Source organism: Rhinolophus ferrumequinum, chromosome 3 (assembly GCF_004115265.2).
Source record: "Rhinolophus ferrumequinum isolate MPI-CBG mRhiFer1 chromosome 3, mRhiFer1_v1.p, whole genome shotgun sequence".
Taxonomy (NCBI): domain Eukaryota; kingdom Metazoa; phylum Chordata; class Mammalia; order Chiroptera; family Rhinolophidae; genus Rhinolophus; species Rhinolophus ferrumequinum.
The window spans coordinates 74,470,767-74,485,944 of NC_046286.1; the positions used below are offsets into that span (position 1 = coordinate 74,470,767).

Below are 15,178 nucleotides of genomic sequence, written 5' to 3' on the forward strand. Positions count from 1 at the left end.
CAGGAAACTAATGCATCAGCCTGTTCTCCTAATTCCAGCATCTCGGTGCCCCTCCCCCACCATTGCCCCTCCCTGCTACATAAACCCCGCTGGTGACCATTACAGCAGGCTGTGTGCTTATTCCTTACATGGTCTGTCACCCCAGTGTTGAGATTCCATCCTAGTGAATGAACCCTTATCGCTGCTGCTTATTGCTTCTTTCAATATTCACGTTATTGAAACCTTATCTTGGCCATAGTAACTCTTCCAAATTTCACAACCCTTTAAACACTGCCCCCGCCCCCAATCCTGTGTTTACTCAGTTACATTTTAGAAAATGACCTTATCCCTACTTTACTGACAGGGTTAACACTTTCTGTCTTGAGATGCCTCCACTTTTGATCTCAGGAACTCTTTGTGACTTCCGATTATCCCTTTCCAGATTTCCATCTCTCATCGTCTGTGAAGCATTTGACAGTGTCTGTACAACCTTCCTTTAACTTTTCCCATGGCCTGTGACATTACATTCCTGTCCCTATCCTTTTAACTCCACACCATCACCCCACCCTCCATTAGCCACAGTTCCTTCTCATTCCTCACATCTAAGCATTCCTCAGGTTCCAGCCTCAAACCTCAGGTCTTCTCTTACAATGTATTCCCTTGGCAGTTGTGACATTGTTTAAGACCTCGAAGATCACCACCAGAAAGGATTCCTTCACATCCAGCCTTCTTGACCCCGCTTCAAGCCTCAGGCTTACATCTGAACGTCAACTTCTTTTAGCCCCAATGCACTGAGAGAGAGGAGTCTTCTTTCAATAAACTTGTATCTAAGACTCAGCCGAAGGAGCCGAGAACCTTGTGTTCCAGACACTTCTGGCCCTCTTCTGGGGTGAGGTGGGAGGAAGCAGGATTTGTGGGCAGGGCACCAGATCCACCTGGGTTGAGGTCAGTACAGGTCCCCCCCTTCCAGTTCAGCCCCCATCTCCAGGATTGATGAGATACGAGACAGGTGAGGCTAAAGGGCCTGTGTTTCATTCCTCTAAGGTATTTGTCAATTTTGTCACAGCTACTTCCCTATTGGACTGGGAAAAACTGGTTCTGAAGTCTTCTTTTCAGAGGGGGGACAGTAGGAGGTTCAGTTGCTTTGCTGTGAATGGCTTCTGCAAAGCACCTGGCCAACTTTCCCCTCTGTCAGTAGATACTTTTACATCATTTGCTTCAGGTTCCTGTAAGCAGGGGGAGGGCCAGAATTTGAATAGGTATAAAGTGTCTGAGGAGGCCTGATGCTGGAAGTAGAGGTGTCAGTGTCATTAGGAGACAGTTCCATCCTCGGGGATGGTCATGGGACCTCTGGTTCCATCCTGGGGGGTGGTCATAGCTTCTCGTCTGAAACACTGGACCTGCATCCTGAAGCGCAACAGAGTAACCCTTTCCCAAGGCAGCTCCGGTCTGCCCCATTCTCTTTGGTGCTTGGTGGACTCTGCTGCAGAACCTGGCTAGGTAAGATATACAGGACTTCACTTACGGAGACATATGCTTGGCTATATTTAAAACTCACTGCAAAAAAATATTTAGGAAGCAATATGAAACCTTATCTTATGCTATAATGATATAAAGACAATTAAAGTAGGTCCTTAGAATGTGCCAGTCAGGTCTCTGCTTTCTATATGAGGTCAGCTGTAAACCACAGTGTTCAATTTGTGGCATTGATAAGGTAGGTTCACGTGATTTTCCCGGTGTGATATTATATCTATGAAAATGTTGCCCACAATCAAACTTGTCAGGCCCATTAAACTATATTGGAAATTCATTCAAGCATATATACTGGGTATTATGAAGACACCAGACAAAGATGGGTACATTATAGGCCTTACCTCAAGAATTTAAAAATCTTTGACTCTGGAGGGAAGGCTTTTTCTTTTAGTAATACTAACATGTTTGACATTTTTCTGGCCTACCCACTGGTGCCAAAGGGAAGTAATTTAATTTTTGTACTAACTCAGGTATACACAGGTAAGTTTATCCCGAAAGGTTCAGCCAGCACCTGTTTTCCTTTTGCAGCTGAGCAATATGGAAATTCTCATGATTTGGGACCAGAGATAATTATGCACAGCTTATGGAAGGGTGTGAACTGGAAGCTGCCACAGATGGGAAGCTTAGGCTCTAGAAATAGGAAGCACCTACAAAAGGGTGTGAAGACACTGTTCTGAAAGCAAGAAGACCTGAAGTGACAGCTATGTATGATGACAGTGAGAAGGGCAGGAATGTGGAACAAAGGGAGTGGAACTGAGATAGTAAAAATAGTGAATAACATTTAGATCACAAGAGTTGTAAAATACTATGATGGGTTTTTTAAAACAGGCTGTAGAATTTCCTGATCTGCACAATTTGGAGATCTGGAAATCTAAACATAGTCACTAGTCTCATCTTCCCGAAGTAACTTAGATGTGACCATCAAAAATCGTCTAGAAGGATTTTCAGGGTCTCTTTGGTTCTATGAATGGATCGTACTCAACACGCAAACGACAAGTAAATGACTCTAATGACAGCATCTATTACTTTTTTTCATGGTTTTTAATATTAAATAATCAAAAGGAAACATTTAAAAGGCAGGTAAACCCCATGTGAATGAACTGTTCCTGTGGTTCTGTGTTACCTTCCAGTTCTCATCCAGTAGGTTCATATTTGTTACGTAGATGGTACGATATTCCTGATCTGCCTGTGGGGCGTGCGGTTTTGTAGGACGCCCGTCGTCGGGGCCTGAGAGCAGCACTTCTCAGTCCATGGCATGTCATCACTGGTCAGAGCTGGACTCCTTGTTACTTATTCATTACCTCCTTTGTATCCTCGTGCCCACTCCCGTTTCTCTCTCCACTATTGTGTTCACTGCGTATAGGCTTTTATTTGGATGTGGCCTGGAAAACTGTGTGTGGTGGTTTTGTGAGCATGTACTTTAAGTATACAGAATGATATTGTTCCATGCATCCCATTCTGTTTCTCTTAATATAAACATGTTGCCTTCGAGCTTGTTATTTCTAATTACTGCCTAGATTCCTATCTAGATTCCTATCTAGATTCCTATCCTAGAGCGTATCTACCACATTTTGCTTACCTTCCAGCTCCTCACTGCCACAGATGATGCTGTTATGTACACCGTTAAGCAGCTCTCTTTATATTAGGTTGGTGCAAAAGTAATTGTGATTTAAAAGGTTAAAAATAATTGCAAACACCGCAATTACTTTTGCACCACCCTAATACATGAAGTGTATCTCCCGGGGGAGGATGCGTATCTGTGTGAGATCGCTGAGTCATACAGGCTCCAAGTACTTAAATTGCTGGAGGGGCTATATCAGTTTACATTCCTAGTAGCAGTTCACATCTTTCCCAACACTAGAATTATCCAGTTTTTTGCCATGATAATAGGTATAAAATTATTACCTTGTCTTAATTTTTCTGATCACATGCAAGTTAGAATATCTTTTCATAGTTAATTCAATTTTATATATTTTTTTCACTTAAATTTTTATCCATTACAATATGTCTCTCTGGTTTTTAATGTCTTGGTTGATTATATTAGGATGTATTTAACCATAAAAGTTAGGTTCAATCATATGCAGCTGCCAAATTATGTAGGTTTAGGTTGACCAGTTTTGACCTATGAAAATAGCAAAATCTACAGTGTGGCTTAATATGTTGATGGACATATAGGTCTTTCCAAATTTTTATTATTATAAATTATATTGAGGTAACCATATGCTGTGACATATAGCATTTTTCTTCTTTTAAATTTATTCTCAGGATAAATTCCTAAGGAAAGGATTAATGAGTCAAAGAATGAACATTTTTATGACTATTGTTACATACTAACAAATTTCTTTCTAAAAGGGCTGTATTGATTTACATTATACATCATTTATATCATCACTATATAAGCTTTAGCTTCATCATTAGACATTATCATTTAAACTATTACTTTAATAATGGTAAAACATTACCTCGTTGTTATTTGTACTACGATTACAGTTATCATTAATCATGTATTCAAGTGTTCATTGATGAACAGTATCTTTTTTTAGGAAACAGTATGTTTTCTTAGGAGTATTGTTTATTTGTGCCCTTAGTCCCTTTTTCTATTAGTGTCTTTTTTAGTCAATTTGCAAGTGGGTTTTAATATGCTGCAGATTAGCCTATCCTCAATTCCTGAAAATGGAATTATTCATTAAATATATTTTATTCTTCAGATGACAATCAAAACAAAACACATGATAAAAAAGAGAAGAAGATGGTGGTTCAGAAGCCCCATGGTACTATGGAATATGCTGTAAGTATAAACACGAAGTCTGAGTGTTTGTTAATACTACTAAATTCACGTAACGTTTCTCCCTGACACAGTCTGCCCCTTAGCTGCATTCTTCTTATGTACCCATTGAAGAAAGAAGTTTCTTAAGATCTCTTCTAGGTCATTTCTCTTCCCTCCATATTTTCTCCCTGGGCAAGCTCATGTAAACCTGTGACTTGAATTGTACATGATATGCCAGTGAAGACCAATGAAGGTCTCCATCCCAGACATACTTTCTGAGTTCCAAAACCATAGATTTCAGTTGCCTACTCAACATATCCACTTAGACCTCCATGCTTGGTCTTTATTCAGGAAGCAGTGGTTCCATCATCCATACATTTCTACAAGCCAGAACCTGATCTTTGCATCTTCTTCCCATGACTCTCCACATTCATTCCAACCTCTTGTGACCATCGAGCAAGACTAGGCCAGATCTCTTTATTTTATTCTGTCATAGAATCATGTTCCTTCACATAATTTATCAAGTTTAACATTATTGATTCACTAGTGTGATTGCTATTTGAATGTCTTGTATCTTGTGCCTTAATTCCTATACCCATGGAGGTAGACAGGACCCCTTTTTGGTCACCATTGTATTGCTGGTGCTTGCAGGGTGCAGACCTCCAGACTGTTGAATCAATGGAGGAATAACACTGTGTACGTGTCCATTGCTGCACCTCCACGTCTTGCTCCGTGTGCTCATCTCTCCCTGCACCATTGAGCTCCTGGAAACCAGGCGCTCTGTCTGTTTATCCTAGGCCTGGCACAAAGTGGGCCATTCAGTTATAGATCTGTTAATTGACATTGAAATAACATTGTTGAGGAGTGTTCTCTGACTTCTAAGAAGAAATTAAGTGCTGCCGCCATTACCTGGTTGTGTTTTCCTCATGTGTATTTATTTTCCACTGATTATTTGTGTGCCATGCCAGTCTCTACTTATGCAAGCAGCAAGACCTTGTGTTTCTTCTGGAGTGGTAAATCTTCTCCAAGCTTCTATACAGTCACGGTGAAGAGCCCTGGCACAGGCATTTCATGCTCAGTGCTCTGTGAACATCTCTAAATGTCTTTCTGTGGTTTATAGGCCTAGTCCTTTACAGAAGGGATTTGGAGTGATTATATGTCTCACATTACCACTGTCTAGTATATGCATACTAGTTGTTGATCCCATAACACCTAGCACAGTGCCTTACCTCATAGTAGGTACTCAAGAAATGTTGGGTTGTTTGTATTAATAATAGTATTCTAAAACCATGCATGCATCCAGTAGTATGATTCACAAGCCCTTTAATGAAATGTGAAATGTTGTTTGCAAGGGGATGCTTCACATAGCATATACTATACAATACAAAGAGAGTAAAAATCAACCCTTAAATTAGTTCACATAAACAGGTGATCAAATTAGTAATGCAGATATGTCCACCTGTTTGATTTATGTTATGGAGATTAGTTTTACATGGCAATTTATTTTGTGGACTTCATTGGAAATAAAAGATGATTCATCACTTCATGTTTAGAGAACCATGCTAGCATTAGCATGTACCAGGTTGCTTATGTTGCTCTGAGCTGTAGATATTCAAGCATTCTGTTTCGTTTCAAACATTTAATGATACTAGAACCCCTCCCGGGATCTGTGACTTGGTTCTCTATGTATGTCTTATCTTTAAATCATAACTCCAGGTTGATAACGTTTTTCCTTTCCCTAACTCCCTAGACACAGTATCTTCTACAAGTTTTTTCATAAAAATAGGAGCAAATTTATCAATCACTTGCTGTGATTTAAGTGCTTTCAAGCAGAAATTAAGATTATCTCTATTTAATGGATGAAGAAAAGGACCCAAGGTCACACCGCTAGCAAGTGCAGATTTGGAATTCAGAGCCAATAGTCTGGCTATAGTCTATATTCTCAGTCTGTGTCTTGTACTTACTCTAAATTCTGAAAACCCCTGAATTTGAATATTTTACATAAATATCTAATATTAGAAAAAATGTATTTTTTAAAACGTTTCTTTTTTTTTTTTTCATTTTTAATAGAGATAATTTTGCCCAAGATAGATATTGGGGCATATATTGTTTTCAATGATCTTTTTTTTAAAAAAAATATATGTACTTATATCCTGACTTGTTCTAGAAATGCTTTAAAATAATTTGGTATAAGCTGTAATTATGAACTTGATTAGCCTGAGACAGTTCATCTAGTTGCATCCAGTAGTGTGATTCACAAGCCCCTTTAATGAAACGTGAAATGTTGTTTGCGAGGGGATGCTAGCATGGATGGTGTCATTAAAATGACAATATTCCATGCTCAGCCAAATTAGTGTTATTCTCTAAATCTTTAAAACTGGTGATACGTGTCCCAGGTGTACATGTTTCTTTTCTCTCTAGTAGAGGGGGAATAGGAATAAAGAGGGAAGTGAGAAGATATGAAACTTCATAGTAAAAAAGCTCCACCCAAAGAGAAGTTTGCTGTCTCCGGTCAGGTCAATACCCCAAGACCAGGGTCACTGGCTGGAACTTGTTAGTGGGAAGTAACTTAGATGAATGTCGCCGAGAAGTCCCCATCTATAGCCTTGGGTCAAGACTGGTGGCTGTCCCTATAAGCAAAACTGGCTCCACCAGGTGAGCCTTGACTTAGGTGGAGACTTGAGGTGGCTGCAAGAGATTGTAGACTGGTAAAAAGATACAGATATAGAATTAAACTCACCACTGCCCTTGGTATCAAAAAACCCAACTAGATGAACTGTCTCAGGCTAATCAAGTTCATAATTAGCTATAATTATTGGTAGCTAATCTGAATTTCAGATTTCCCTGCCTTTGACTGTATTCATTCATCAAATATTTGAGTATCTTCTATATGTCAGGCACTGTGGAAGAAAGTGACCAGTAATAGGCCACCATCCAGTAGCCTATAGTGCAGTGAAGAGACAGGCCAGTAGACAGAAAAATGCGAAGAGAGAAAGTAAGTAGTCCCATGTCCCTTCTGGGAGTTACTGGGTGTATGTTGTATTTCTTGTCTTCTTACGGTTTTATATTATACCTCATGGATCTCTACTCCACACACCTAAGTTGTGCCAAAGTAAGTTTGGAAGTCTATGAGTGAGCAGTGAAACTGAAGATAAAGGAACCCAGAAATAAATAACATTCAAAACTTTTTCCTTAAGAATTGAGAGTGTATTCACTGTATTTCATAATACACCTAGATGTATGTATTACTTTTTTATTCAATTGTATCACAAATAGATTAATGCTGTCTATCAAAAGGAAGTTTTATTTTATTTTGTTTTGCTTTGCTTTATATATTGAATCTTGTTTGTTGGATTATTCTAGGCTGGAAGCCAAGACACCCTAAACTCCATAGCACTGAAGTTTAACGTCACTCCCAATAAATTAGTGGAACTGAATAAACTTTTCACACATACTATTGTTCCAGGCCAGGTAATGATTTTGCTGTTGAATACTTCTTTAGAAACTTTGCATTTATCTTTTATTGCCATTTTTAATGCCTCACTTTTAATGTCACAAGATTATCATCAAAGATAATGTACATTTGTTCAATCTTTCCTGTCCTGTCGATCCAGGAATTCTGAGAGCATCCTACTATGTGAACTGCTCAGAGATGAATGCTTTGCAGATGATTGACAGTTTACCTACCTATCATTTATGTTGTAGGTGGTTCCTAGGGCATCAAGAGAAGTTAAATTAACGTGACTATTTTCTCTGTAGAATATATCACACAGATATTCTTAGAAGGCTTAATTTAGAACCGCAGGTTTTAGTTTAGTCCACTCCTGAGGTATATTATGGCCATGGTTTTATTTTAAATTAGGCAGAATTTTTGTCATTTTTGTTTTTATTGGATACCAGTTTGACAAAAATAGTCATTTCAGCCAAAGGCGGAGACGTTCATCAGGGGCATCAAGAAAAGGCCACACGATAGTTTTTTCAGATTTTTAGTACTTCATCTGTTAAACTGGATGAAATTGATAAATTGTACAATGTTGCCACTCTAGGTTAATACAGCAAAATAATTTTAGTACCTTCTACATGATAAGATATTCCTGTATTTCTACTTGAAAATTCCACTTAGCCAATAAATGTAAATGACGCAGTCATTGGCGGATCCTAGCTAAGGCCAAGTTTCCAGTCCCATTCATAGAGTTGCTTAGTTGCCGTGAGCACAGGCTGGTTTACCATCGTGGACTTACTAGAGTATCTTTCTGCCTCCATATGTTATACTGACATTTAATTCTTTTAGGATAGCAATGGTGATATACTGTTCTTTGCATTTCTTTCAAGTGCAGAACATGAAGCCAACAGGCCATAGTTGGCCAGTTTGTACTATTGTGCTTTTAGTATTTATGTCCTTTTCAAAAGGAGAAATTAAGATACTGTCAGTACCAGGTAATTGAGGGGAAATATACATTAAAACTTTTTAAAAATTAATACATTTTATCTCTAGGAAAATGAATAGATTTCAGTCTTTTTTATTGAGTTTCTTATAATCTGGGACATTGCTGCATGATGTGTGCAACATTATGATTTATAAGAGAAATGTTTTGGTAATCTAAATGACCACAAAATATTTCTCATTTATATTTGATCTTCCTCCACAATTCCTGGCTCACAGCCCCTGAAACCCTTGAAATTTTCCAAGAGTTGAGAGTGATGAAGTTGTCTTTTGTTACGTGAATGAGGTGACTTCTGGAAATTACCTAGGGATGGCAGCTGGTTGCCAGGAAAACCAACCATGTTATTAGAGGGTTGGAACTTGCAGTCTGTTGTACACCATTCCCCCCGCCCCCAGGGAAAGGAGAGGTGCTAGAGGTTGAATCAATCAGCAATGGCCAATTAATCATGGCTATGTAATGAAGCCCCCATAAAAACCCAAGAGGACAGGGTGTAGGAGAACCTCGAGGTTGCTGATTACGTGGAGATGCACAGGGAGAGTGGTGAGCCTGAAAGGGCGTGGGGGCCCTCCCCCCCTTTCCCGTACTCTACCATATGTATCTCTTCCAAGTAGCTCTTCCCGAGTTATATGCTTTTATAGTAAATCAGTGATCTAGTAAGTAACATGTTTCTCTGAGTTCTGTGAGCCATTCTAGCTAATTAATCAAGCCCAAGGAGGGGGTTGTGGGAACCTCTGATTTATAGCCAGCTGGTCAGAAGTACAAGTGGCATCCTGGACTTGTGATTGACATTCTGAGTTGAGGGGGATGGGATGTCATTGGAGCATCCAGTCTATAGCCTGTGTCAGAAGCACAGGTAAGAGCCTGGGCTTGAGGCTGGTGTCTGGTGTGGTGGGGGGAGTGGGGTTCAGGGCAGTCTTGTAGGCAGTCTTGAACCCGTAACCTTTGGAATCTGATGCTATTTCTGGTTAGATAGTGTCAGAATTGAGTTGAATTACAGGATACCCTGCTGGTATCCAAGAATTGTTTGTTAGTGTGGGGGAGCCCGCCTCCCGCTTTGGAATTGGGTTCTGAACCCCTTTTGTTGTGCAACTGACTCACAGCCGAGAAGCTAGCTGCATACATTTACTAATTCAAGGCTGAAAACTGTAGTCACTGGAATTTAGTAAAATAATTTAGGATGAATCCTTATTCTTTTCCTAAGTCCACAAACGAAGTAGTTGATTGGTACTGGATTAAGGTCCAGTAGCCAACAGGTGGTACAGGGACTGTTTAAATGTGATCAACTGTAAGGGAACAGATGCCAGAAATAAGCCTTCCAAAGCTTTGTTTCCTTTGGCCTTGGAGTAGCTATTTGACTTGGGCAAGAACCTTTCTGTTTTGGACCTCAGTTTCCTAATCTCTGAAATTAGGGCTTGGGCTGCATTATCTCAGATGTCCTTCTCGCCTTTGCTGTCCTGTCCAGCCCTCATATGACTGAACAGTTACGTGCTGCTGGTTGTCCCAGGACCTGGCTATCCTCTTGATTTGGCTGGCAAAGATAAGGAATTGAGAAGAGTGAAATTGACTGAGAGGCTTTCAGACACTGTAGGTGATATTTTGCTTTCAAGGATTTTTAAGTGATTTGTCTTGGTGCTTGGAGGGGTAGGTATCCCTTTCATCTCAGTAGATCTGGTAAATCAAAACTGGCTTTATCTGTTCTGGTTTCAGAACATTTGAGACCCTTCTAGAGACTGAGTTGATGGTTACCTGGAGGTAGGAAAGAAAACTGGTATGGCTAGGTGAGCGACCGACCCCCTATGTCAGGGGTCATTTTCAGTGGACCTTACCTGGGAGTTTATTGAACTAAATATCTTACCTTAGACTTTTTGATGCTTCAGAGCGTTTTATGGCCCACCTCCCAATGAGTGTTTCGTAATTTTGGAGCACAGATGTTTCAGGAGTAATCAGTCCTTATCTTATTTCTCCTTGGCATTGATTTTTTTCCCACCTTTATCTTAATTTCCTTGTTGCCTCATTTTTTCCTGGATTGAAGAGAGATTTAAATAAGTAAAGTGAACACAGAGATATGGCTAGAGGGGTGGGAGAGAGTGAATAACAATATTGAACAGCCATTATATGTTATATGATTAGCTCTGAATTCTGTTTTATAACATTAGAGGTCATTTTAAGATTGTATTTGATATATGCCAAAATGGTGCATGTCTCAAAGAGGGTTGAATAAATAACAGGATCATAATAACATTTCAGGAACCAGAACATTTTGCAAAAGGAGGCTACTTTGTATAATTTGGGGCATTTTTATTTTTGTTTTTAGATAACTCAGATAGTGATGGAAGAGAAAATACTGAGATGATTGATATTTCCTTGTATAGTTTATCATATACGGACCTTACTGCATTGTCACTCAGGGCTTGCTTAGAGTTAGCAAGCCTGGGTGTGTTTCATTTCTTCCTGACATGGGTGTCAGGTTTAGAAGCATGCCATACTTCTCTGTCTGTTCCCTCACACCATTAGTACCCTTCCTTCCCTGTCCATATGCTGGGTACTGTTCAAATCTTCATTGGACACACCTACTTCTCATGGACTGTGCAGAATACTCACCCACCTTGCTCTCCCCTTTTGTGAGCTTCTGCAGTGTCTACAGGTGTGTTTGGTACCCTTTGCACTGCACACATTTGTATTGCTGAATATTTTTGTGTGGATTAGTTTAGAAGACCCCAAGGTGCTTAGGAGTTCTGTGAAAGCCAATTAGGTCTTAGTCATTCACCTAGCATGAGAATGCAGAAAGTAACTGCTTTAAATATTGCCTAGTAGTTTGCCTCGTCTTGGCACTCATCCAGCTTTTCTGTCCCATTCTAAGGTTCTTTTTGTGCCAGATGCCAACTTTCCTTCCAGTACCTTAAGGTTATCATCATCCAGTCCTGGTGCTACTGTCTCTCCTTCATCATCAGATGCAGAATATGACAAACTGCCTGTACGTATGTCATTCATGCACTAAAGTTCATATTTATCAAGAATATATTGTACTATAGAATTCTACTTACTATTTTCCCCAAGAATTCATCCAAAATTCCCCCCAAAGGGGTGGAGGTTAAGTAGTTTGTCATTAGTTGAGAGAATGCATTTTATCCAAAAGAAACTTGTTCACATTTAAGGTCTCAAAGGCAAAAACACATACCTTGTTTTCATTAAAGTATGAAGTTAAACTCTCAGTGAGACCACTAATGTATTTGTACTACTTTTACTCCTTCTAAAGAATTTGAACCATGAACCAAACATGAATTGTTTCATTTAAGACATTTGATGAGCTGTTTTTATGCATTAATACATAGGCAGTTTTTTTAAATATTCAGTTTGATTTGGATGTTTATTGTTATATGTGTGATATTTTTGAATGACAAAAGACATTTACCTTTTTTATGTTCAAGTTAAATAGAAACAGTTACTTACAGGGAACTTATGTGGCTCCATTTACATAAATGTTTTTGAAAAGTGCTACTGTTTGATTTTTGGAAATTTTTGCTTTCTAAAGGACGCTGACTTAGCAAGAAAGGCCATAAAACCCATTGAAAGAGTCTTATCATCCACTTCTGAAGAAGATGAGCCAGGCGTGGTAAAATTTTTAAAAATGAATTGTCGATACTTCACCGATGGAAAGGTATATCGCAGTGTAATTTGTCTCCTTTTTTTTTTGGACACTGTAGAAAACTAAACTAGGTTCCAAATGACTGAAGACAGGCTACATCAAAATATCTTACCCAAAGTTTCAGCTTAACATTTCACAAGTGTCCATTAGCTTCCCCTGTTGTATGCCTGGAATTTTACTTGTTGAGGGAAATGTGATCATTGAATGGAAATATGATTCTTTGTGACCTTGGATTTATCATTTTGTTTTTCAGTTCTTGGCCTATAAATCATTAGGGAGACAGTATATTATATGTTTACCAGCAAATGCTGGATTCGGACTCGCTGAATTTAAATTCCAACCCCCCTCTCCCACTAACTCTGAGACCGTGGGCAAGATATTCAGATTTCCTCACCTTCCATTTTCCTCATCTATAAAATAGGAACAATAATAAAATTTAACAGGCACAATAATAAAATTTAACTAGTAGTGTATTGTAATTGAAAGAGAAAATGCATATAAAGAGCTTAGCACCTAACATTGGAAAACAGTAAATTCTCAACCCATTTGGTTCTGAAAAAGCTGATATTAAAAATGTCTGCTCTAGTGTGTTTAGTTTTTTTGTTGTTGGTATTTGTTACAAAGAAGAAATTCAACTTTTAGGGACCCTCAGAAGAAGGGGTTATGTTGATATAAATTCCTGTATTCATAGAGACTTCATGCCAGGTTCCAAACAATAGGAAACTACATTATTGATATGGACTTGCAACTTTTGCAACTGAGAATAAGTAATGCCTGAGATGCCAAACTTTTAGCAAAGATGACCATTTAAGTCAGTAAGAATATGAAATAAAGTGTTTACCTAAAGGGAACTCTCTGTGTCCTGCTGTCTCTGGTAGATAATATCCTTATGGCCATCAGGGTTTATAATAGAAACTGACCAAGCTTCAGACTTTTAAATTCCCACCAAGCTGCTGGTTTTTGTTTTTGTTTTGTTTTTGTTTTTTTGTTTTTTTGCTTTCAATTTCCATAGTTCGGTACGTTGATTTCTGGCTGCAAAAATTTCATGTTCCCATTTGTATCAAATTTTGCTGGATGTAGGCTCTCTAAACATTTTAGAGAGAACTATTTAGGACTGTTCTTTGGCACCATGAGTCCGAGACAGCTGCTCCCTTAACACGGTACTGTACACTTGTTGGACATGGTGAATACGTGCTGAGTGAATTCACACATGGTGAATACATGCTGCGTGAATTGTAAAGCACTCAATCGGGAAAGCACCTGGGCCAGCCCCTCTCATTTTACAGACGGGGAATTGGGGAGTCTGAGACACGTGTGTAACCCAAGATCCCACCAGAATTATACTATCCCAGCTGCTGTGCCAGAACCAGGCTCGGTTGATGGCCACAGCGAGGCCAGCCTGTTTGCTCTGCCTCACCACACAGTACCCAGACTTGCATTTCTTCAGCCTGTTTTTCCATCCCTCTTAAAGGGGATGTGATTGTCATGTAGGATACTGTGGTTCACCAAAGTCAATGGAATGGCAACGTGCGTTCACTAATGCCACTCCTGTCGTGGTTGCGTTTCTGCCTGTAGTGATTCTGTCCTGCCCATTTCTCCCGCAGGGTGTGGTCGGAGGTGTCATGATTGTCACTCCTAACAACATCATGTTTGACCCTCACAAGTCCGACCCCCTGGTCATTGAGAATGGGTGTGAAGAGTACGGCCTCATTTGCCCCATGGAAGAGGTGGTTTCCATTGCCCTCTACAATGACATTTCCCACATGAAGATCAAAGATGCCTTGCCATCGTAAGAGACATTTCTTGTTTCTCAGAAAACATGGGGGGGGGGAGTCTTAGGAGAATGCAGTGCGTTTGAAAAGTAAGGACACTGGCAGGAACGAGAGATTGTGGAGAGGGGCATTTGAAGGAAGATTTATGCACTAAATTTTTAAAAAATTAGAAAAATGAGAGGAAATGGAAATGATCAAGTCAGTGGTAGGGAAGAGTTGAACATATAAAAATGAAAGGAGAAAAGCAGACAGGCCAGCCCATCGAAATAGTTTTTGGCTTCTTTTTCTGCAAAGCAGTGCATGTTCTTAATTAATTCATGAAAGAAGAAATGAAGTTTCTCTGAAAGAATTTTAGTCTGATCACCAATAATAGTGTTTTATTGTCATTTTATCTGTTAAGCAGAGTTATAGTCTTTATTTAAATTCTAGGGTTGGCAGTCTGCCCAAATCATGTCTTCCCTGAATCCGGCATAGAGATTTGAGTCGACTGGGGAGCGGCCATTGCCCCTGTAGCCAGACTACCTTAAGTAGTGTGAAGAGGGAGTAATAGCGCTTTGTTTTGACTCTGAAATGTAGGTGAATATTACTTTAGTCCTGATTATTTTTTGCCATATAAAACTGAGTTTTTTGTGTTTTGTTTTTTTTTTTGTAAAAGAGAGAAGGAAGCTTCCCATGAAGAGAAAGATGGTTAAGAAAGCTTGGGAAATCGATTCACTCATAGGGATATTCTGATTCTTCCTGTCATTTTGTCGGTGTGTCTGTCTGTTTCTGTGGTTACGGTAGCAGTAAAAATCTGTAGAGACTCTTAGTGATAGGAAGGTAGAGGTAAAAGGGTGGGTCTTAACTGTGCACAGGTCGTTGGGACTCGTGAAACGAAGGGAAGGTGACTAGGAAATTAACCCAGACACAAAGTCCTTAGGGGGTTATGCCAGCAGGTTCCCCTGGACTCTTACAGTCTTTAGCACCTGATCCACTTGGCCCTTAACCCAACTCCAAGCCACCTACACTCTTACCAGGGCATGGGCACTAGGGTAGT

The 15,178-nt window shown here is 39.5% G+C and overlaps 1 protein-coding gene across 5 annotated transcripts in view; it reads left to right on the forward strand.

Annotated features, from left to right (window-relative positions):
* NCOA7 (nuclear receptor coactivator 7) overlaps positions 1-15,178 on the forward strand; it is a 121,675-nt gene that overhangs the window by 66,654 nt on the left and 39,843 nt on the right. For all 5 annotated transcript variants that reach the window (XM_033096594.1, XM_033096622.1, XM_033096587.1 and 2 more), the window contains 5 exons: positions 4,221-4,300; positions 7,643-7,750; positions 11,585-11,698; positions 12,257-12,382; positions 13,975-14,159. In XM_033096594.1, the coding sequence (XP_032952485.1) occupies positions 4,221-4,300; positions 7,643-7,750; positions 11,585-11,698; positions 12,257-12,382; positions 13,975-14,159 (613 nt within the window). The remainder of the gene's footprint in view (positions 1-4,220; positions 4,301-7,642; positions 7,751-11,584; positions 11,699-12,256; positions 12,383-13,974; positions 14,160-15,178) is intronic.